Genomic DNA, 24,564 nt, shown 5'->3' with positions numbered 1-24,564 from the left:
AGGATATATTGTTTGTTTTGCTATTAATATAACTGTTTCTTCACTCATTATTTGATAGATTAAAGCGCAATCAAAATTACTTTGTATTCCACACTCTGTGACATCTAACTTTAAACATATAGAATATTTTAACTTGAAATTTCTACTAATAACAAAATATACTGTTTACTTATGAGGCCAGATTATACTTTAATATAAAATTGTTATTTGGGGGTTACTGAAGAATTATTTGACAGGGAAACTGTTTAGGTAATGTATACTACTCACCTTGGGGTGCTATGTGAAGAGCATCTTTCAGTTTTCTTTCAGGAATAAATTTCCACTGAAAGACAGAGTGATCTGCTCCACCAATAGAAATAACCCACTGATAATCATGTGACCATCTGACATTAGTTACGTGAGCTGAATGGCCAATATATTTTCTAAACTTGGCCCCTATAATAAAAATATATCTTTAAATTGATAAATGCTAAACAAAATACCATTTCAAACAATTTTTATACATGAACCACTGTATCATCCTTCTATCTGAATTATAAACAAATGGGAAAAATGCTGACTCAAAAATTGAACGAATGAATCTGTATCAAGGAATGCAAATATCTCCTCTGCTGATTCACAAGGAACCACAAAGGCTGTGAGGCATTATCTTACCACTCTGAGAAAAACCCAGGGATCAACTGTTTTTATATTAAAACATTTGAATATTTTGGCCTGAGGCCTTTGGGCTTAAGTGAAATTCAAAGGACTAATCAACTCGACCTTACCCCCATTATTCTCAACCCAAGCAGCCAGAGGATCCTTTTAACACTTAAGTCATCAACAAAATATTAGCAAAATGAATTCAGCAACATACAAAAAGGATTAAACAACATAATCAAATGAGATTTATGCCAGGAATGAAAGTTTGGTTCGACATTAAAAAGTCAATCATTGTAATGCATCATATTAATCAAAGTCAAATATGCCCAGTTGTTCCAACAATGTCCTTTATAATCATTTTAAAAATCCAGATATTTTTAAAAATATCTTTCAATTTGGGTTTTGTCTAATGCCTCCTCATGATGAGACTCAGGTGATGTGTTTTGGGTATGGGCAATGTTGTATCCTTTTGGATATGTCATTTCAGGGGATATGGTCAGTTCTATCATTAGAGATGTTAAGCTGTATCATTTGGCTACGGTGGTATACACCCAGTTTCTCCAAGAATAAAGGAATCATTTAACTTTGTGGGTTTCTTAAAAATCTATGTGATAATAGGGATATATTTTATTTATTTATTTATTTATTTATTTATTTATTTATTTATGGCAGAGACAGGGTCTTGCTATGTTGCCCAGGCTCATCTTGAACTCCTGGGCTCAAGCGATCCTCCTGCCTTAGCCTCCCAAAGTGTCAGGATTACAGGCATGAGCCACTACATCTGACAGGAATATATTTTTAGAATATATTCTCTATCTCCTCCTCCTGGTATGTGGCATTATATAGATATTCTTATTAAAGTACACATGATACAATGATGCTTAGCTTCATTTTGATATTGTTTTAAACATTTTATATTAAGTTATAGAAGACTTGTATATGAGGATGTCAAAGCCCCATCAATGAAATTCTGGAGAAAAACTTTCATCTTAGTCATTAATTTAAGATAACTATCATAATTAATGCATAAGATAGAATCAAAACTCATCTAAAGTTATAATTTACTGCTGCTTAATAGTAATACTGTTATTTTAGGAATAAATTTTTTATGTAGCTTAATCTAAGTCACTAATTTAACTTCACATAGTTCAGCCCAGCAAAGTCCTATGAGGTAAGGGCTCTTATATAGGAATGCATTACTTGCCTGTCAAGAGGGCTTTGGCTACTACTACTACCTTTGATGCAATCCTTAAGCACTCTTAGACATCAGAAAGTCTGAAAAGTTAAAGCCAGAAATTCCAACAAATAAAATTCCAAGTTCTAAGATCTACTAATTTGTTATGTTAGGACAAATTAAAGAGTTATCTCAGCATCTACTCTGCCTATACTGAGTGATAGAGAGCGGTACAAATAATCCTGTAAGTCCCTTCCAAACTTTTCTTTGAGACTTCTCAAAGACCCTCTTGGATAAACTAAGGCAGCTAAACAAGAAAGTTGTAAAATAAGTCTAAGAGAAACCAGTTATTTTTAGTCAATGGGCCTGTATTAATAATTTTTAATAACCAGTTTAATTTTTAATAACTCGTTCTGATAAATGGGTATCTTAAAAGTGAACCTAGATATCATATTTTTCATGAAGTGACCTTGACTCACCAAGACCAAGTTACATGCTTCCAGAATTCTCTGTGATTACCCCTTGTGATGATACTTATATAACACTGAAATGTAATAGTCTATTTACTTGTTAACTCCTCCAATAAACCTACAAGCTCTTTGAAGACAGCAGTGGTGTCTTGTTTAATATATATCCCTGGTGCCTGGTATATAGCAAACACTCATTAGATATTTGAAGAAAGAGAAAAAGAAAGGAAAAGGAAAGATTACATTTCCTCTTCCTCTGCTTGGACATTTGAGTTGGAATGCTAGACTGTAATGGAGGAAAGAGTAGTAAAGGAAACTGAGAGGGCATGAACATGATTCCAACCCCTATAATGCACAGAAGAGGGCAAAAGTTTTATGTAGCTTAAAGAATATTAGAATTGAAATAAAAAGACTAGTGCTTGAGCATCAGTTTGACCATTTAATAGCACGGAAGTTTGCGCATTCCACCAAACCTCTTTTGGACTCCATTTTCTCATTTTTAAATGTAAATTGGATTATATGCTCACAAGGTACCCTTTGATTATGAAAACTATGATAAAAAATGATTCAGTAATAAGAATAGTTAAGGCCTAAACAGTGTATCATAAATTAGTACAAATATCTCAGAGAAAAAAATTTATCAACACAAGCTATAATGATCATAGAAGCTTCCTAATTTAAAAGAGGATGAAAATTCTTGGTAAAGATAAAGAAATATACTAAAATATTTGTGTTTCAATGACTCCATTTCTTTTCTAATGTGTTTTAATGTGTATTTTCACACAAGGGTAATATGAACTAAATATTTTTAATATATTATATCAATATGACAAAAGATTTTTTCAATTTAACTGTTTTAATGATATTAAACTTCTAGATATGGGAATATATAAATATATGAAAATATCTTTCTGACCCCAGTAAAAGTAAGAATTTCTTAATATACAAAACTACACTACCTATAAGAAAAGAAAGAGAAATAGACTTGACTACACTGAAATTAAGAACTGGCCAAGAAAACACATCATTAAGAAAATAAAAAGGCAAGCCAAAAACTGGGAAAAGATATTTGCAAACTATAAAAATTACAAAGCATTTGTATTAGAGTATACAAAGTAATTCTTAAAGATCAATAAAAGAAATAACCCAATAGAAAAAGAGGAAAGAGATATGAACCCATGTTTGACAGAGGAGAAAACACAGAAGACCAAAACATATTTTAAAAGATGGTTAACCTCATTTGTAGTCAGACAAATGGAAATTAAGACCTCGATGTGACATCATTTACACTAACTGGATTTGCAAAAGTTAGAAAGTATAGCAATATCAAGTGCTGAATCAACAGGCTTTGTAAAACTGGATAACCACTTTGGAAAATATTTAGGTATTTTCTTATAACGTTCACATTCTCCATGACCCAGAAATTTCACTCCTAGTTATTTCACTCCTTTGAGAAACCTGCATTTAATATCAAAAGATGGGAAATGACCCAAATGTCCAATGACAGGAGAATAAATGCATAAATTGCAGCATATACTTACAACACAATATTTTGCAGCAGTGAAAAAAAAGGCATTAAAGCTACCTGCAACAATATGGAAAATAGCACTGAATAAGTCCCTGTTATAAATTTTTCTTTGTTAGATATTTGGTTTTTCCTATGAATTTCCTGGAATCTAAATGATATTTTCTCCAAATATAAATTTTCATTTGTCAACAAGAAGTACAGAGGGGGTCTTGGCCATTATTAACAGTGATGGAGGTGATGGGCTAACGTAACTCTGCCCACACCTCTCCATTCTCCCTGACCCTGACCTGCTCACCGTCCACCACAGCCCCTATGCTGCTGCCTAGGAAGAGTCCTGGATTCTTTCAGAGAGATTATGGTCAAGAGCAGGTGAAACTAGAGAAAAAGAGGATGATAATGAAGAAAAAAATATGAAGAGGGGTGGAATGCTTTGGGCTGAAATTAAAGTGCAGTATGTAGGGTATATGTGATTCATATGATCATTCTCTCTTCGAGCTAACTTCATATATTTTGTGTTTCAATTACAATGATTCTATAACATAAACTACTTCTATTATTTAAAATCCACATTTTGTAAATGCTGCACTTCTACGAAGTCACCTAATGACTATTACCTGAATGGATATCTAAAATATATTAATACATCAGCTACATTTTTCTAAGTTGGACTAGCAATGCAACTTAATAATTAATCTAAAAGAAAGAGAATATTTCTAGTAATACTGCCAACTTCAAGGTATGTAATTATGTGAATTCAATTAATACATAATCTTTTTGGCCCAAGTGGTCTGCAAAACATAAAATCTTAAAATACTTATATTAAGCCATTAAAAATGCAGTAGTCGTATTCTGTCTTTCCCACTTACCTAGCTACAATCTCAAGCTGACTCACAAGTGCCTAGAAATAAAAATCATCCTTACTAGAAAATAAATTACTAACAAAAAATCTAACAAAAGGGAAACAAAAAAGAGAAGCAATTTATACTTATGTCCTTGAAGGAGTGAATAATCTCTTAGACAAGACTAATTTTCTTAGGCTTTGGTAAAATATTCACACAGCAGTTCAAAGAACTACTACACATTTTATAAATGAAATAAAATTATTGTGCAATAATATTGACTTCTCTCTTGCAAATGATAAAAATAATCAATAAATCCTATCCACTTGACTAAGAAAACTCAGAAGATTAAAGCATTTTTGTTTTTGCATAGAGGTCAGTATGTGAAACAATAAGTAGGAGCAATGTCTAAGAGTAAGATAATCATGACTATTACTGAATCTCACACTTTATAACCAGGCCAAGTATCATCTTAAAATTTGTTGTGCATGGTGACTCTCATGTCCTGGCTACGTGGTGGGACTCAGAAATAGGGTACTTTAATTGTTAGATATTTAGCCAGCCTTTTGATATGGTTTGGCTCTGTGTCCCCACCTAAATCTCATCTCGAATCGTAATCCTCGTATGTTGAAGGAGGGACCTGGTGGGAGGTGACTGAATCATGGGGGCAGTTTCCCCCATGCTGTTTTCGTGACAGTGAGTGAGTTCTCACGAGATCTGACAGTTTAAAAGTGTTCAGCAGTTCCCCCCATTGTTCCCACTCTCTCTCCTGATGCCATGTAAGTTGTGCCTTGCTTCCCCTTCACCTTCTGCCATGACTGTAAGTTACCTGAGGCCTCCCCAGCCATGAGGAACTGTGAGTTAATTAAACCTCATTTTTTAAAAATAAACTACCCAGTGTCAGGAAGTTCTTTATAGCACTGTGAAAACAGACTAACACACCTTTATTAACATACTTAGTGAAATATCTTCACATGCACCTAGGAAGCTGACATCTCACAGGCAGGAATCAATAACATGGCAAGCCAGCAAGATCTTTTTTTTTTTTTTTTTTTGAGATGTAGTCTCGCTCTGTCCCCCAGGCTGGAGTGCAGCAGTGCAATCTCGGCTCACTGCAAGCTCTGCCTCCCAGGTTCACACCATTTTCCTGCCTCAGCCTCCCCAGTAGCTGGGACTACAGGCGCCCGCCACTACGCCCGGCTAAATTTTTTCTATTTTTTAGTAGAGACAGGGTTTCACAGTGTTAGCCAGGATGGTCTCAATTTTCTGACCTCGTGATCCGCCCACCTCAGCTTCCCAAAGTGCTGGGATTACAGGTGTGAGCCACCGCGCCTGGCCAAGCTGGCAAGATCTTAAACTCATCACTTTACCTTAGAGGCACAACAGAAATACCAGCCTGGGCTTCTGGAAAAATTGAGCCCTTAAGTTTGACATCAGCAGATTATATATATGAATCAAACTATTTTAGCTGTTTCCAAAAATCACCTTTACTAAGCTACATTTTTAATGTTTGCCCAACAGCTTGTATCAACAAGCCAGGTGAAAATCACTACTGCATCTGTTGCAGATGTTGATGCTCTAGGAATACACATTCACTACATCTAATATAAAGTCCCATACCACAGGAAAGTTCCTCGAAAATTTTCCAAAGAAATTTTGATTTGCTAGAGGAGTCAGTTGCTTTTTTTAAAAATGTAGAATGAAAACTATTTTGTGCACTGCTTTATTTTTGGTTTCCACGAAGCTCAGAATCAAATTTGATGTTTGACTACTGTCATTTTCTTTATCTAGTTTGAATATGGTATTTATATTTATATTTCCCCTGATACTGATTCTCTATTTGTATAGTTATTTAGTACTTATGGACTTGTTATGAGCTGACTCAAATACTTTAGGAAATAGGCATGGAATAAACAAATGATACCTAACATTTTATTTAATTATCCCAGGTCTATGAACAGAATGATTCATATCATTTTAGAAGAGATCCAAGAAAAAGAGGTGATATATAAAACATGTAGAAAATAACCAAATGATAAGACCATGTATTAGTCCATTTTCAAACTGCTATAAAGAACTGCCCAAGGCTGAGTAATTTATAAAGGAAAAAGATTTAATTGACTCACAGTTCAGCATGGCTGGGGAGGCCTCAGGAAACTTACAATCATGGCAGAAGGTGAAGGGGAAGCAAGGCACCCACTTCACAGGGTAGCATGAAGGAGAAGTGCGTGAGATCACAGGAAAAACTACCATTCATAAAACCATTGGATCTCGTGAGAATTCATTCACTATCACAACAGCAGCATAGGGGAAAGTGCCCCCATAATCCAATCACTTCTCACCAGGTTCCTCCCTTAACACCTGGAGATTACAATTCAAAATGAGATTTGGCTGGGGACACAAAGCTAAACCATATCAGACCCTGCTCATGCCTGTAATCCTAGTACTTTGAGAGGCTGACGTGGGGAGATCGCCTGAGGTGAGGACTTTAAGACACAGCCTGGCCAACACGGTGAAACCCTGTCTCTACTAAAAATACAAAAATTAGCTGCGAGTGGTGGCGCATGCCTGTAATCCCAGTTACCTGGGAGGCTGAGGCAGGAGGGTTGATGGAACCCAAGAGGTGGAGGCTGCAGTGAGCAGAGATCACCACTGCACTCCAGCCCGGGTGACAGAGCGAGACCCTGTCTCAAAAAAAAAAAAAAACTACCATCATTGTACAGTCTGACTCTATGAAAGAATTCACGAAGTGAAAAGAAAAATATTTCTTTGAAAAGAGATATAGTGCATTCATAACAACATATGAATTCAAAAAGAATTTTCTAATAAAACTTCATGACCAAAATAAATGCAGCATATGACAATAATTTTTGAATTAGCAAAATGAAACCCTTCACCAATCAGTGTAAATTTAAAAAATATGAAATCCTTTAATTTATCTCAAGACTAATTTTCTGCAAGAACATAAAAGTCTTCTGTGAGAGAGAGGTTACTTAATATTTTGAAAGAAAAGGTACCTTTTCTTAAACATGGATACCGGAATAATTTTATAATTCCATAGTCATCAGCTGTAACTAAAACTTGGCCAATATAATTTCCATCTACTGAATTTATATCGTTGATATCTGAATACTTGGGCCAAATTCCATTTACTTCAAGTCCTGAAACACATGTCCATGAAGCCCAATGAACACCTTTTATTTCTTCTGTACTTGTCACTTCTTTTCCTCCTAAAAATAAATAAGAGTCTTAATTTAAGAAGTTATTTCATTTGATTTTCTCAAGCCTAAACTGTACTGAGAACATAGTAAATTCCAAAATTTAATGTATCTTCCCACCCCACTTAGAGGAAAATATATAAATAGGTAGGTAAGTTTGGGTTAAGAGAAAAGAAAACTAAATGCAAGAAATTTATAAAAAGCTACTACAAAAATTACACTGATTCAGAGACACACATTGCCTCGAATGATTAGCTTAGCAGGTTCACTTATGTGGAGAATAAAACTGAACCCTATTTAAAAAATGATGCAGATTAGTCATAACAGGGCAAGTTATAAAAAAGGTAAAAGCTATGAGAAAGTGGCAAATCAGGTATTAAAAAAGAAGCCTAAGATACACAGCTGAGGAAAAACAGAGAACTGGAAAAGACCAAGAAGAAAGGATGAGTGTAGGATAATGTATTTACATTAGGTAAGAGGACTTTAGGACCCAGTCAGTCTTCATTACATATAGACTGTTAATGAAAAACTTTTGGGGAGATGCATTAATTGAATTATACAGCTAATTTTACACAATAGGTTCTTGGAATATAGTGACTAATTCCCTAAGCGTCACAACAAATAAAGTACTATGCGGTCGCCGGGTGCAGTGGCTCACACCTGTAATCCCAGCAGTTTGGGAGGCCGAGACAGGCAGATCACTGAAGATCAGGAGTTCAAGACCAGCCTGGCCAATATGGTAAAACCCCATCTCTACTAAAAATACAAAAATTAGCTGGGCATCTTGGTGGGCACCTGTAATCTCAGCTACTCGGGAGGCTGAGGTAGGAGAATCACTTGAACCCGGGAGGCAGAGGCTGTAGTGAGCTGAGAACATGCCGCTACACTCCAACTTGGGCAACAGAGCGAAACTCCATCTCAAAAAAAAAAAAAATACTAAGAGGTAATATTTTGATGATTCTTCTTTTATTCCATCCATTCATGCACTCACTCACTTGCTAATTTATTTACTTATTTGTTTAGTTAGAGCCACGGTCTTGCTCTTTCACCCAGGCTGGAGTTCACTGGCACGATCTTGGCTCCCTGCAGCCTTGAACTCCCAGCTCAAATGATCCTCCCACTGCAGGTGCATGCCACCACAGCCTGCTCTTTTTTTTTTTTGGTAGAGATGTGGTCTCACCATGTTCCCTGGCTGTTCTCAAACTCCTGGGCTCAAGAGATCCTTCCACTTCGGCCTCCCAAAGTGCTGGGATTACAGGCGTGAGCCACTGCACATAGCCTATTCCTCTCTTTTAAAATCTTTGGTTGAAATTCTGTTTTTCAAAGTTAGTTAGTTATATTATTAATATTTGCAAAGTTTATTTGTTTATTTTTTTGAGACAGCCTCTTAATCTGTGGCCTAGTTGTAATGCAGTGGCAACATAACGGCTCACTGCAGCCTCATTCTCCCAAGCTCAAATGACCCTCCCATCCCAACCTGCTGAATAGCTGGGACCACAGGTGCATACCACCACGCCCGGCTAGTTTTTGTATTTTTAGTAAAGGCAGGGTTTCGCCATGTTGCCCAGGCTGGTCTCAAACTCCTGGGCTCAAGCTATCGGTCCACTGTGGCCTCCCAAAGTGCTGGGATTACAGGTGTGAGCCACTATGCCCAGCCTGCAAAGTTTATTTGAGAGAAACACAAAAAAATTTATTGGTCACACATTTCTAATGATTAGTAATTAGTGAATTAGTAATTCACTTAATTAGCTCCACCCATAAAAATGGCATTTTTGACTCTCTAAGATACAGTGGTACTTTACCATACACTATGCTCTTGGTATGGTATTCAATAAAAAGAGAATCTGTTTTAGATCCTCCAGCCAAAGGAGTTTTAATTAAGAACCAAAGGATTTATAGTAGTAGTTGCCAGGGACTGGGAGAGGTAGAGGTTGGTGGGGGCTGGGGTGGATATAAGGGGATATAAGTTTCAGTTACACAGGATGAATAAATTCAGAAGATCTAATATACAGCTTATTGACTACGGTTAATAATGCTGTTACTGTATGATATGCCTGAAATTTGCTAAGAGAGTGGAATTTAAATGTTCTCACCACACACACAGAAAAATGGTAACTATGTGAAGTGACAGATACATCATTTAGCTTGATTGTGGAAATGGTTTCACAATGTATATATCAAAACATTACATTGTACATTTTCAATATATACAATTTTTAATGTCAATTATACCTCAATAGAGTTGAGAAAAAACCCAAAAGGATTTCAATATAATAAGGCAGCCTTACAGAAAAGTCTACAGTGCCTGAAATATTAGCTCAGATCTTCTTTGATTTCCTATGATCAAATGTAACTTACACTCTGCTTCCAGTAAAACTCTAAAATATTGTATAGGCACTACAAATCTATAATTTGCTAGAAATTGTTACCTGGCATTCTATAAAAAAGTCTTTTCCCATTTCCATCATTTGTCTGCAAATATCTACCGTCTGAAGACCAGTCCAGATGAGTGATGAAACTAAGGGATCCCAAACACTCGCCAACTTTTTTATAACGCTGAGCAACTCCATAAATATCAACCGAGCTGTCATTGCATCCAACAGCAAGGTAAGTTCCATCTGGTGAATATTTTAACTCATGAATTGCCTCTTTCCTATCTTTAATATGTACAACTTCCGTCATATCTCTGTTAAAAAGAAAAAATAAGACTACATGAACAGAAGTCACAACAGAATTAATTCCGTTTCAAACATGTCTAAAATGACTGTGAAGCTGTATCAAGTGTTTATAAACTATAAAATAAACATAAATAACACAAGTAGTATTAATTCAGCAACAATACGTTGCTGAACAGAAATACATGGAAACAATATATGCCAGACGTATAGGAAAATGCTGAATTTCAGTTTCTAAATTACTTTTAGTACTTCAGAGATCCACACTAAATTTCTGGAGTTAATAAAGAATAAAGAAAATAAAGTAATAGATTTTTATGGTAAAAGAAGTTCTTTGTAAATATGGAGTTTATGAAAAATGTTTAATTTAAACACTATAATTTTCAAACAATTTTTTTTTGTAAGGAGCTAAATGTGCAAAATTACATTTAGGAAATAATAAAGGATGAATTCGTCTATATTACTTCAGTAATACTTTTTTTTTTTTTTTTTTTTTTTGAGACAGAGTCTCACTCTCTTGCTTAGGCTGGAGTCCAGTGGCATGATCTCGGCTCACTGCAACCTCCACCTCCGGGGTTCAAGCCATTCTCACCTCATACCTCAGCCTCCCGAGTAGCTGGGATTACAGGTACACACCACCATAGCTGGCTAATTTTTTTGACATTTTAAAGTAGAACACACATTCCTCCCTTAGGGACCATGTTGACCAGTGAAGTGGAACTTTTTTTCAATGATGACTTCTTATTGAGTTTACAAAATAATACAGATATTAGTAACAGCCAAAAAATGGATAAATATGTAGTAAAACACCACGGAGTTTCCAAAGTTGTGGAGTTTGTGGGCAGGAGGAAGGGAAGCAGAGGGAGGGAGAAAAAGTAGGAGGAAGTAAAAATTCTTATTTTCAATCAGTGTCAGAGACTTTTCTCCAGAAAAATTTTGCCTTCATTGACTTCTGTTACATGTGCGAGAATTAATCTTCGGTTGTATTTGAGTCACTATACAGCTGTGGGCCTGTTAATTACAGTACTTACTGATTACCCTAACCAACATAGTGTTAGAAATAGAAATAGAAAAATGAGCCCCAAGATAAATCCAAGATCGTATTATTTGAAACTTCTGTACTTTTTTTTAAAGTTTCCCTTGTCAACATCACTTTTGCCTCTGCAACTTGCAAGGTCCTCTTCCTATGCATAGACTCATACAGCTGCCTCTGCATTTCCCAGGGACTCCTTCAAGTTAACATTAAATCCATATACCTTATTGCCCTTTGCTCCATATCCATCCATCCATCCATTCCTCCCTCCCTATATGGAGTAAGATTTTTAAGAAAAGTCTAAGGCACTATTTGGCAGCTTTTACTTTTTATGCCTCCTTTATTTAAAATTTTATAATTATAATCTTCATGACCTTCATTAAAATGCTCCTGGAAAATTCTTCAGAAGTATTTTGGTATTTTTTATAGCATTTTTGTTCTAGAGATTTAACTGCTCCCAATTAATAAGAGAAGAATGTCTTATATCCAAGGTTTTCTGTTAACATGTCCCCTGCTCACCAACACACACACACACACACACACACACACACACACACAAACACACACACACACACACGGTAGAAGGTAACAGAGAGAGACTGTGGTTGACTGATTGGTTTTTTAGTATGAATAATATTGCTACGTCAATATTATGAATTATATGACTACTCTCTCACATGAAGAGTTTCTCTGACAAATTTAAAGCAAAGACGACAACTATTAGATGAAAATGTGTTAATTTTTTAAAACATTCTGAATTAAGTCTTCTGGGAGACTAATATATGATCACTATGGTTTCTTTTAAGAAGCAGAAGGAGGCAAAAGCCTGGGAACACTCATACATGAACAGTTCATAATACATCACAAAGTAAAGGTACAGAGTTGATCAGAGCATACAACAGAAGAATCATTTCTAGCTGAGTGATTCTGGGGAGACATATCAAAGGAAGTGGAGCAGATAGCTATGATGTCTCCATTTTGTTCTGAGGAATGAATGAGATTTAGCTCAGCAGAAGACAGAACTGGAGGTAAAGGACCCATGTTTCAGCAGAGACAACAGTATGTGAAAGAGCTGATGGCAAGAGAAAGTATTCAAGTTCAGCTTGTGACGGAGTTGAATGGACACAAGCAAGGGGACTTTGGTGTGAACTCAGTCTGTTGAGGGAGGCTGAGGGAGAATCATGAAGCGGGGGCCTCATATGTCTTGTTAAGATTTTTGGCCTTAATTTGTGAGGCTAAGCTAGGATAAGATGTACCAGTCAGATCACTGATTTGGTTCCAAGGTAAAAAACAAATAAGGCTGAGTGTGGTGGCTCACGCCTGTAATCCCAGCAGTTTGGGAGGCTGAGGCGGGCAGATCACAAGATCAGATAGAGACCATCCTGGCTAACACGGTGAAACCCCATCTCTACTAAAAATACAAAAAATTAGCCGGGTGTGGGGGGGGGGGGGGGGGGGGGGGGGGGGGGGGGGGGGGGGGGGGGGCAAAAAAAAAAAAAAAAAAAAAAAAAATAGCCAGGTGTGGTGGCATGCGCCTGTAATCCCAGCTACTTGGGAGGCTGAGGCAGGAGAATCACTTGAACCCGGGAGGCAGAGGTTGCAGTGAGCTGAGATCCTGCCACTGCACTCCAGCCTGGGCGACAGGGCGAGACCCCGTCTCAAAACAACAACAACAACAACAACAAAACAAATTAAAGGAGCATAGTAATAGGTTCAAGACCAATTAAAAGGTTACCACAGATGATGGTTTCTCAGACTTCAGAAAAAAGTGAGCTTCTTTAAAATACAATGTAGTATTATATTCCATACTATTATAGGACATAATACGTACTATAGGTTAAAGATATAATTCTAATCTTATTCACAAACCTTAATTAAAATGTTCCTAGAAAATTAATTAGGAAAGGAAAATCAACAGGATGTGGTGGTGATGGATTACAGATGGTGAGTTCAGGAGAAAGAGGTATCAAGGAAAACACCTAGGTTTTTGCTTAGGAACATGGATAATGGTGCCATTCACTAGGATAGGGCCCATGGACAGATGATCAGTTTGGGAGGGATATCATGAGTTCAGTTTTGGAAATGCTGAGTTGGAGGTGCCTTTGAGACATCCAAGTGATGTTAAATAAGTAACTGGATATGCATAGCTCGAGTTTTGAGATAACAGCTGGAGCTGTGCATCCGGGGTCATCAGGCTATGCGTGGTAACTGACGGCAGAGGCAGAATGAGACTAGCAGAATGAGACTATCTAGGGAGAAAATATAGAGTAAAAAGAAGAGAAAGTCTAGGCCGGAGCTTTGAGGAACTCTAATATTTACTTGCTGGGCAAAAGATAATTAGCCTATGAAGAAAATGGGGCTAGAGAAGTAAGCTGAAAACAGAAAGAGAACAAACACCTAAAAGCCAAGGGAGAAAGCATTTTGAGAAGCAGCAAGTGGTTAAGAGAATCAAATACTGCTGGGAATTCAAGCTAAATGAGAAGTGAAAAACGTCTCCTAGTTTTAGGGACATAGGGTACAATTAGTGAGTGTTTTTCAACATAAAGCTGAAAGCAGAAGCCATATAGGAATGAGGATAGAGGTTGATAAGTTAATTAGAAGAAAAGAGAATAAAGTTAGACAGTTTTATGAGAAATACTCCTGTGAAAGGGAGGAAAGTAGAAATGTGATGTAAGAGAGAGAGACTTTGGTTTGAGGCATGAAACTTAAGATGGGACACATTGAGCATGTTCTAATAGGGCTCTTTGGTGGGGGTGCAACCAACCATTTGATGTGAAAACATAATGGATGTACACAAAGAGTTACTTTTTTAAAGCCAGGAGACAACTTTTGGAACTTACTACTCCCAAGACGCACAGCAGGAAAAACAAATAATTTGAAAAAAAATTTAAGTGAATGTGTGATTTCTTCAGCAAAAACTATCACAATCCCTTTTTAAAGTTGATAAAATGTGGTAGTAACACTGTCAGAGAGAGACAAGTGGCTAGCCATTGGTAGAATTTAAAATGACAATTTGACTGGGCATGGTGGCTCATGCCTGTAATCCCAGCACTTTCAGAGGCCAAGGCAGGAGGATTGCTTGAGCTCAGGAGTTTGAGATCAACTGGGCAAAATGACAAGACCACATCTCTACAAAAAATTAAAACATTAGCTAGGCATGGTGGCTACTTCCAAGTAGTCACAGCTACTTGGAAGACTGAGATGGGAGGATCGCTTGAGCTCAAGAGTTGGAGGCTGCAGTGAGCTGTGATTGTGGTACTGTACTCCAGCCTGGGCAACAGAGTGAGTGAGACCTTGTCTCAGTCAATCAATAAATAAAATGACAATTTTATATATTTACAACTATTAATAGTCTATCCCATACCCTGTAGGAAACCTTACTCCATCTTCAGCATAATTTATTAGCCTTGCTTATAAAGCTCTTCCACTATTATGAAGTCTCTCTCACTATTCATGAGAAGGAATGGGTGCCTCTGAGGAGTTTGCTGTTGATAACACAATGTAGCTTACTATAAGTCAAAGTTCCATATGTGTATATATAATTTTCTATTTTAAAATATTTGCAAGTTTTCATTTGACTCTATGATATGAGCATTTTTTTTTAACAGAAAATGGTGGGAAGTGAGGACAGCAAAATGGTAGAAAAGGACTTTCCAATGCTAGTCCCCTTGCAGAAATACCAATTTGAATCATCCATGCATAAAAATACCTTCACAAAGGAGATAGACACATGAAAAGCCCCTCAAAAAATTAACTAATCCAGGAGCTGGTTTTTTGAAAAAATTAATAAATAGACTGCTAGCTAGACTAATGAAGGAGAAAAGAGAGAAGACTCAAATAGACATAATAACAAATGATAAAGGGGATATCACCATTGACCCTACAGAAATACAAACAACTTTCAGAGAATACTATAAACACTTCTATGCATGTAAACCAGGAAATCTAAAAGAAATGGATAAATTCCTGGACACATACACCCTCCAAAGACTGAACCAGGAAGAAGCTGAATCCCTGAACAGACCAATAACAAGTTCTAAAATTGAGGCAGTAATAAATAGCCTACCAACAAAAAAGGCTCAGGACCAGACGAATTTATAGCTGAATTCTACCAGAAATACAAAGAGGAGCAGATATCCTTTCTTCTGAAATAGCCCAACAATTGAAAAGGAGGGACTCCTCCCTAACTCATTTTATGAGGCCAGCAACATCTTGATACCAAAACCTGGCAGAGATCCAACAAAAAACTTCAGGCCAGTATCCCTGATGAATATCAACGCAAAAATCCTCAATAAAATACTGGCAAACTGAATCCAGCAGCACATCAAAAAGCTTATCCACCACAATCAAGTGGGCTTCATCCCCAAGATGCAAGGCTGGTTCAACAAACGCAAACCAATAAACGTAATTCATCACATAAACAGATCTAAAAATGAAGACCATATGATTATCTTAACAGACAGAAAACGCCTTTGATAAAATTCAGCATCCTTTCATGTTAAAACCTCTCAATAAACTAGATATTGAAGGAACATCCCCCAAAATAATAAGCTGTTTATGACAAACCCACAGCCAATATCATACTGAATGTGCAAAAGCTGGAAACATTCCCCTTGAAAACTGGCACAAGACAAGGATGTCCTCTCTTCACCACTCCTATTTAACACAGTATTGAAGTTCTGGCCAGGGAAATGAGACAAGAAAAAGAAATAAAGCGTATTCAAATAGGAAGAGAAGAATTCAGATTGTCTTTGTTTGCAGATGACATGATCCTGTATCTAGAAAACTCCATCGTCTCAGCCCAAAAGCTTCTTAAGCTAATAAGCAACTCCAGCAAAGTCTCAGGATATAAAATCAATGTGTAAAAGTCACAAGCATTCCTATACACCAACAACAGGCAAGCAGAGAGCCAAATTATGAACGAACTCCCATTCACAATTGCTACAAAGAGAATAAAATACCTAGGAATACAGCTAATAAGGGAAGTGAAAGACCTCTTTAAGGAGAACTACAAACCACTGTACAAGGAAATAAAAGAGAACACAAATGAAAATATTCCATTCTCCTGGATAGGAAGAATGAGTATCATGAAAGTTGCCATACTGCCCAAAGTAATTTATAGATTCAATGCTATTCCCATTAAACTAGCACTGATATTCTTCAAAGAATTAGAAAATAACTACTTAAGAAATCATATGGAACCAAAATAGAGCCCGTACAGCAAAGTCAATCCTAAGCAAAAAGAACAAGGCAGGAAGCATCATGCTGCTGGACCTCAAACTATATTACAAGGCTACAGTAACCAAAACAGCATGATGCTGGTATAAAAACAGATGCATAGACCAATGGAACAGAATAGAGAATTCAGAAATAAGACCACACATCTACAACCATCTGATCTTCAACAAACCTGACAAAAACAAGCAAGAGGGAAAGGATCTCCTATTCAATAAATAGTGCTGGGAAAACTGGATAGCTATATGCAGAAAACTGAAACTGGACCCCTTCCTTACACCTTATACAAAAATTAACTCAAGAGGGATTAAAGACTTAAATGTAAAACACAAAATTATAAAAAAACCTAGAAGAAAATCTAGGCAATACCATTCAGGTCATAGGCATGGGCAAAGATTTCATGAAGAAATCGCTAAAGGCAACTGCAACAAAAGCAAAAATTGACAAATAGGATCTAATTAAACTAAAGAGCTTCAGTGCAATAAAAGAAACTATCATCAGTGTGAAGAGGCAACCTACAGAGTGGGAAAAAATTTTTGCAATCTATCCATCTGACAAAGGTCTGATATCCAGAGTCAACAAGGAACTTAAATTTACAAGAAAAAACAACCCCATTAAAAAGTGGGCAAAGGACATGAGCAGACACTTTTCAAAAGACAACATTTATGTGGCCAACAAACATATGAAAAAAAGCTCAACATCACTGATCATTAGAAAAATGCAAATCAAAACCACGTTGAGATACCATCTCACATCAGTCAGAATGACAATTATTAAAAAGTCAAGAAACAACAGATGCTGGTGAGGTTGAAGAGAAATAGGAATGCTTTTACACTGTTGGTGGGAATGTGAATTAGTTCAACCATTGTGGAAGACGGTGTGGCAATTCCTCAAAGATCTAGAACCAGAAATACCACTTCTCCCAGCAATCCCATTACTGGGTATATACACAAAGAAATATAAATCATTCTATTACAAAGATGCATGCATGTGTATGTTCACTGCAGCACTATTCACAATAACAAAGACATGGAATCAACCCAAATGTCCAACAATGATAGACTGGATAAAGAAAATGTGGTACATGTATACTCTGGAATACTATGCAGCCATAAAAAGGAAGGAGATCATGTCCTTTGCAGGGACATGGATGCAGCAAGAAGCCATTATCCTCAGCAAACTAATGCAGGAACAGAAAAGCAAACACCGCATATTCTCACTTATAAGTGGGAGCTGAACAATGAGAACATATGGACACAGGGAGAGAAACAACACACAGAGGCCTTTCAGGGGTGGGGTGAGGGGAGGGGGAGCATTAGGAAAAATAGCTAATGTATACTGAGCTCAAACCATTTGTGCCTAGTGCTCCATTACTGGAACGCTAAGCTTGTGGGAATTATTTATATCTTACTGCTCAAGGTCATTGCCAAGGTCTGATTTTTCATAAAAAAAAATAATTTGCAACCTCCGGCATAAATGGGTTAATACCTAGGTGATGGGTTGATAGGTGCAGCAAACCACCATGGCACATGTTTACCTACCTAACAAACCTGCACGTCCTGCGCATGTACCTTGTAACTTAAAATAAAAATTAAAATAAAAAATATGTTCATAAGAGCTAAGAAAACATGGTGAGAGATTATAGAGTCTGTATGTAACACAGCAATAAGGAAAAGACCTATTTGAAGAAGGAGGGAAGGACAGTTTTACATTACTCATGTCACCCCTTCCCTCAAGCCAACCTAAGTGTCCATCAATGTATAAATGAATAAAGAAATAGATATACTATTCATTCTTAAAAAGGAAGAAAATCAGCTGGGCACAGGGGCTCATGCCTGTAATCCCAGCACTTTCAGAAGCTGAGGCGGGAGGATTGTTTGAGGCCAGGAGTTTGAGACAAGCCTAGGCAACTTAGTGAGGCCCAGACTCTACAAAAATTTTAAAAAATAATTTTAGAAAAGGAAGAAAATCCTGTCATTTGCTACAACATGGATGAACCTGGTGTACATAATGCTTAGTGAAATAAACCAGGCAGAGCAAAACAGATACTGCATGATCTCGCTTATATGTGGAATCTAAAAAAGTCAAACAGCAGAGAGTAGATTGGTGGTTAACAGGGATTAGTACAGGTGGGAAATGGGGAGATGTTGGTTAAAGAGTACAAAGTTTCAGTTAGAACGAGTGAATAAGTTCTGAAGATATACTGTATGGCATGGTGATTAGAGTTAATAATAATGTAGAATATAATTGAAAATTGCTAAGACACATCTTAAATGTTCTCACCCCCTAAAGTGGTTAAGTATGTGAGGTGATGAATACGTTAACTAGCTTGATGTAATCATTTCACAAAGTATATGTATAACCAAAATCTCATGTTGTATGTCGTAAATATATACAGTTTTTATTTGTCAATTATGTTTTAATGAAGTTGGGGGGGGCACAAAAATAAAATTTTAAAAAGCCACACTGGTTACAAAATAATTTTAAAATTGTTAACAGTTTTTATTATGAAAAAAAGATAAGTTTTAAGAAGATATTGTGGCTTTACCCTGGCACACCACCTTATGGTGAATCATGATGTGAGATTCTAATTCATTCTATTTTCTTGTACTTTAATATGTTATGAGCCAGGCACAGTAGCTCACGCCTGTAATCCCAGCAGTCTGGGAGGCCAAGGCGGGCAGATCACAAGGTCATGAGATCAAGACCATCCTGGACAACATGGTGAAACCCCATCTCTACTAAAAATACAAAAAAAAAAAAAAATAGCTGGGCGTGGTGGCACACACCTATAGTTCCAGCTACTCGGGAGGCTGACGGAGGAGAATTGCTTGAACCTGGGAGGCAGAGGTTGCAGTGAGCCGAGATTGCGCCACTGTACTCCAGCCTTGTGACAGAGCAAGACTCCATCTCAAAAAAAAAAAAAAAAAAAAAAGTTATGTTTAGTAATGAATCCTGCTTTACCATATGGAGAATACAAAGCAAATCAAGAAGAAATAGTAACCAGGTAAATTCAGATGGATTAAGAAGACCATTTTGTGAGTTAGAATTTTGTGGTTCACCTTTAAAGGCATTTATTAATCAGAATAACCCTTTCAATACTATTAGCAATGTTGGATTCAGGTGCTAAAATACAGCCTTATTAGGAATAAAATTTTTTTCATCCAGTCTACTGCATTTCAGAAAGGGCAAGTAAATGTATAACTAAAAAAAAAATCACTACTTTTGAATGCGTATCAGCTATATGATAGGAATTCTTAGGTGTTTTACATGCATCTTAAATTCTTGTAAAACCTCTGTAAGTGAGCACTCCAATTCCAGTACTCCCAATACTTTCAGTTCTTACATAAAAGAAAAAATGAAGCTGATCATTAATATTATTATTCATAAGTAATGACCAGGTGTTTCTATTTATTATTTCTAACCTGCAAAACTGAAGAGCAGCCTCCAAAGAAATTAAACCACCAATGAGAAAGAACAAATGTTTAATCTTAGATGATGATAGTTACAGAGATTCTAGAATCAATGATCAAATCAGTGCCCAAATCATAATAGTATGGATAGCCCAATAGGGAGGTTTCATAGTCTTTCATCTGTTTAAGAAGCTGTTTCAGCACAACAAAATAAAGTAATATGACATATTTATAGCACTCTGGAGGAAAAGCTTTAATTTATATTCAAATGTTATATTCATATTTTTTAAAATGTGAGGTACCTACAGTAGTCAAATTGTGCCTTTCATAGAGACCCAGAAAGTAGAATGATGGTTGTCAGGGGCTTAGGAGATGGAAGAATGGGAATTATTTTTTACTGGGTACAGAGTTTCCATTTGGGAAGATGAAAAAGTTCTGAAGCTAGAGGGTGGTGATGGTTGCACAACAATGTGAATGTACTTAATGGCACTGAATTTTACATTTAAAAATGGTTGAAATGTGTTTAAATATTATATGTTTTACAATAAAAGATGTTAATTTAAAAGAAAAGTCTCAGCATATCTCTTTATAAAAACTGGTCTCAGAAAGGGGAGTCAGCATGTGTAGAAGCTCTGAAGTACAAGAAAACATAATGTATCTGTTCATAATGGGGAGATGTTGGTTAAAGAGTACAAAGTTTCAGTTAGAATGAGTGAATAAGTTCTGAAGATACACTGTACGGCACGGTGATATAGGAAAGGAGTTTCCTACAGATGAAAGAAACTGGGGTACTGAGAAATAGGCTGGAAAGATGGGCACTACATACCACGTGAAGGATTATGAGCTTCATCCTAAGGACAGTACAAAGCCTTTATCATACTTTAGAAATAAGAGGAAAGCACACAAATGTGTTTTAAAAGGAATCACCATCACTGTGGAGTGAAGAAAGGTCTTGAGGGAAGCAAAACAGGAGGTAAGAAGATCAGCTAAGAGGCTATTCCACCAATCCAGTTAGTAGATGACAGAAGCCTACACAAGAGTACAATGGTGAGAATAGAAGGAAGATTAATATGAGAGCTATTTTGGAAGTAGACTCTCCAGAACTCCTTAGTTAACTATGCAGGGGAGGCAAAAGAGAGAACTGTGTTAATAGTTTCTGAATTGAGTAACTGAGTGAAGGATCTTACCATTCACTGAGGTAGAGAAGAAAGATTTCACAAGTACTTATCCTGTGAACATGTGTGGATCTACAGCAAATTTCTTATTGGCTGCATAGAATTCAATTGAATTTATCTGTCTATAATTCAACACAAAATGTTAACTGCTTTACCAAATTCTTTAAATTTTTCTAATTACTCAAAAGAAGAGATGGAAGCATTTTTTAAAGCATAAAGCTGTAAATAACAACAACAACAACAACAACAACAAATTAACCCATTTTAACAGCCTCAGCTTGTTAAATGGAGAGGGATCATTACCGAAAATCTATACTAACAGGAAAAGGTAGTTGAGACCCAAATTTTATAGCTCAAAATTTTAGCCAGTAATCTATTAAGCATTCTTAACCCTCCAAACCAAGGTTTCTGAGTTTATTTTTCAGACAAAGCTATTTTTATAAATATATTTTTATACTTGATGAAATTAACATCTGAAATAGATATATTAATAAGAAGGGGAAAAGGATAAATGGGTAAAAACAAAAAGTATTACATATTCTATATTTGGTATCACTGAAGAGAAAATTACTATGTGTTTCTATTTCTATCCTAACACCATACCTTACTCTAAGTACAGTGAATGAGCCATCCTTCATTCCAAGGGCAAGATGGATTCCATCTGCATTGACAGCTGCACAACGAATTGGTTCTTCCATATTACACCTTGCTATTAATGCATGATCTACTAGGCTCCATATCCTGTAAAATTTAATTTTAAAAATAAAAAAGAATAGTTAGCTAATGCATACTTTAATAATAAATATTTTGGTTAAAATAATCTCATCTTAATTAAGATAAATCTAGATATCTTAACTATCTGTTTTGTGGCAAGATATTATCTATGAAAATGGGAACTGTTCATGCTTAAATGACAGAAGTTGACAGAATCTTTTACTTTTAATTTTTTTTGGCAACATCACATCACTCTGTCACTCAGGCTGGAGTGCAGTGGCATGATCATAGCTTACTATAACCTTGACCCCATGGGCTCAAGCGATCCTCTAGCCTCAGCCTCATAAGAAGCTCGGACAACAGGAATGTGCCACCCAACCTGGCTACATTTTGTTGTTGTTGTTGTTGTTGTTTTGGTATCCTTTTAGCACAGCTATAGTGTCAATGCATAATAAACACAATGTTTCGCCATCTGATTGAATAATAGTAAAGTCCATGCTCCATTGCACCTTAAACTGTAACATTCTAAGTCCAATTTTATCTTTTTCATCTCATTTCAACATGATGAGTATGCACTGGTGATAAATAATAATGTCACCATATGCTAATGCACATAGCACTCAAAATTCTGTCAAGTTGTAACTGTGTCACTGAAATTTGTAATGAGCTGAGGAGCAGTGCAAAGTGATGTGAGTGTACCATCTCTTTCCCAACAGCTCAACTCTGCATCTGTAGTGTGATACACTGATTTATTTTTATTTTTAATTATACTTTAAGTTTTAGGGTACATGTGCACAACATGCAGGTTTGTTACATATGTATACATGTGCCATGTTGGTGTGCTGCACCCATTAACTCATCATTTAACATTAGGTATATCGCCTAATGCTATCCCTCCCCCCTCCCCCAACCCTACAACAGGCCCTGGTATGTGATGTTCCCCTTCCTGTGTCCATGTGTTCTCATTGTTCAATTACCACCTATGAGTGAGAACATGTGGTGTCTGGTTTTTTGTCCTTGCGTTAAATCGTTTGCTGAGAATGATGGTTTCCAGCTTCATCCACGTCCCTACAAAGGACATGAACTCATCCTTTTTTATGGCTGCATAGTATTCCATAGTGTATATGTGCCACATTTTCTTAATCCAGTCTATCATTGATGGACATTTGGGTTGGTTCCAAGTCTTTGCTATTGTGAATAGTGCCACAGTAAACATACGTGTGTGTGTCTTTCTAGCAGCATGATTTATAATCCTCTGGGTATATACCCAGTAATGGGATGGCTGGGTCAAATGGTATTTCTAGTTCTAGATCCCTGAGGAATCACCACACTGACTTCCACAATGGTTGAACTAGTTTACCGTCCCACCAACAGTGTAAAAGTGTTCTGATTTCTGCAGCACCTGTTGTTTCCTGACTTCTTAATGATCACCATTCTAACTGGTGTGAGATGGTATCTCACTGTGGTTTTGATTTGCATTTCTCTGATGGCCAGTGATGATGAGCATTTTTTCATGTGTCTTTTGGCTGCATAAATGTCTTGTTTTGAGAAATGTCTGTTCATATCCTTTGCCCACTTTTTGATGGGGTTTTTTTTTTCTTGTAAATTTGTTTGAGTTCTTTGTAGATTCTGGATATTAGCCCTTTGTCAGATGAGTAGATTGCAAAAATTTTCTCCCATTCTGTAGGTAGCCTGTTCACTCTGATGGTAGTTTCTTTTGCTGTGCAGAAGCTCTTTAGCTTAATTAGATCCCATTTGTCAATTTTGGCTTTTGTTGCCATTGCTTTTGGTGTTTTAGACATGAAGTCCTTGCCCATGCCTATGTTCTTAATGGTATTGCCTAGGTTTTCTTCTAGAGTTTTTATGGTTTTAGGTCTAACATTTAAGTCTTTAATCCATCTTGAATTAATTTTTGTAAAAGGTGTAAGGAAGGGATCCAGTTTCAGCTTTCTACATATGGCTAGCCAGTTTTCCCAGCACCATTTGTTAAATAGGGAATCCTTTCCCCATTTCTTGTTTTTGTCAGGTTTGTCAAAGATCACATGGTTGTAGATATGTGGCATTATTTCTGAGGGCTCTGTTCTGTTCCATTGGTCTATATCTCTGTTTTGGTACCAGTACCATGCTGTTTTGGTTACTGCATTTCCAACTGAGGTACTGGGTTCATCTCACTGGGGAGTGTCGGACAGAGGGTGCAGGACAGTGGGTGCAGCACACTGTGCGTGAGTCAAAGCAGGGCAAGGAATCGCCTCACCTGGGAAGTGCAAGGGGTCAGGGAATTCCCTTTCCTAGTCAAAGAAAGGGGTGACAAACGGCACCTGGAAAATTGGGTCACTCCCACCCTAATACTGTGCTTTTCCAGTGGTCTTAGCAAACGGCACACCAGGAGATTATATCCTGCACCTGGCTCGGAGGGTCCTATGCCCACGGAGCCTCACTCATTGCTAGCAC

The 24,564-nt window shown here is 36.8% G+C and overlaps 1 protein-coding gene across 12 annotated transcripts in view; it reads right to left on the bottom strand.

Annotated features, from left to right (window-relative positions):
• Window positions 1-24,564, bottom strand: part of EML5 (EMAP like 5) — a 179,354-nt gene that overhangs the window by 104,012 nt on the left and 50,778 nt on the right. For all 12 annotated transcript variants that reach the window (XM_003260857.4, XM_030803912.1, XM_030803910.1 and 9 more), the window contains exons 8-11: window positions 22,003-22,140; window positions 10,298-10,554; window positions 7,668-7,880; window positions 268-435 (exon numbers count right to left, since the gene is read on the bottom strand). In XM_003260857.4, coding sequence (XP_003260905.2) covers window positions 268-435; window positions 7,668-7,880; window positions 10,298-10,554; window positions 22,003-22,140 — 776 coding nt within the window. The remainder of the gene's footprint in view (window positions 1-267; window positions 436-7,667; window positions 7,881-10,297; window positions 10,555-22,002; window positions 22,141-24,564) is intronic.

The sequence above is a fragment of the Nomascus leucogenys genome, chromosome 22a (genome assembly GCF_006542625.1).
Source record: "Nomascus leucogenys isolate Asia chromosome 22a, Asia_NLE_v1, whole genome shotgun sequence".
NCBI classification, from domain to species: domain Eukaryota; kingdom Metazoa; phylum Chordata; class Mammalia; order Primates; family Hylobatidae; genus Nomascus; species Nomascus leucogenys.
Note: the sequence above shows the minus strand (reverse complement) of the source record. Positions and strands in the feature narration are given on the sequence as shown.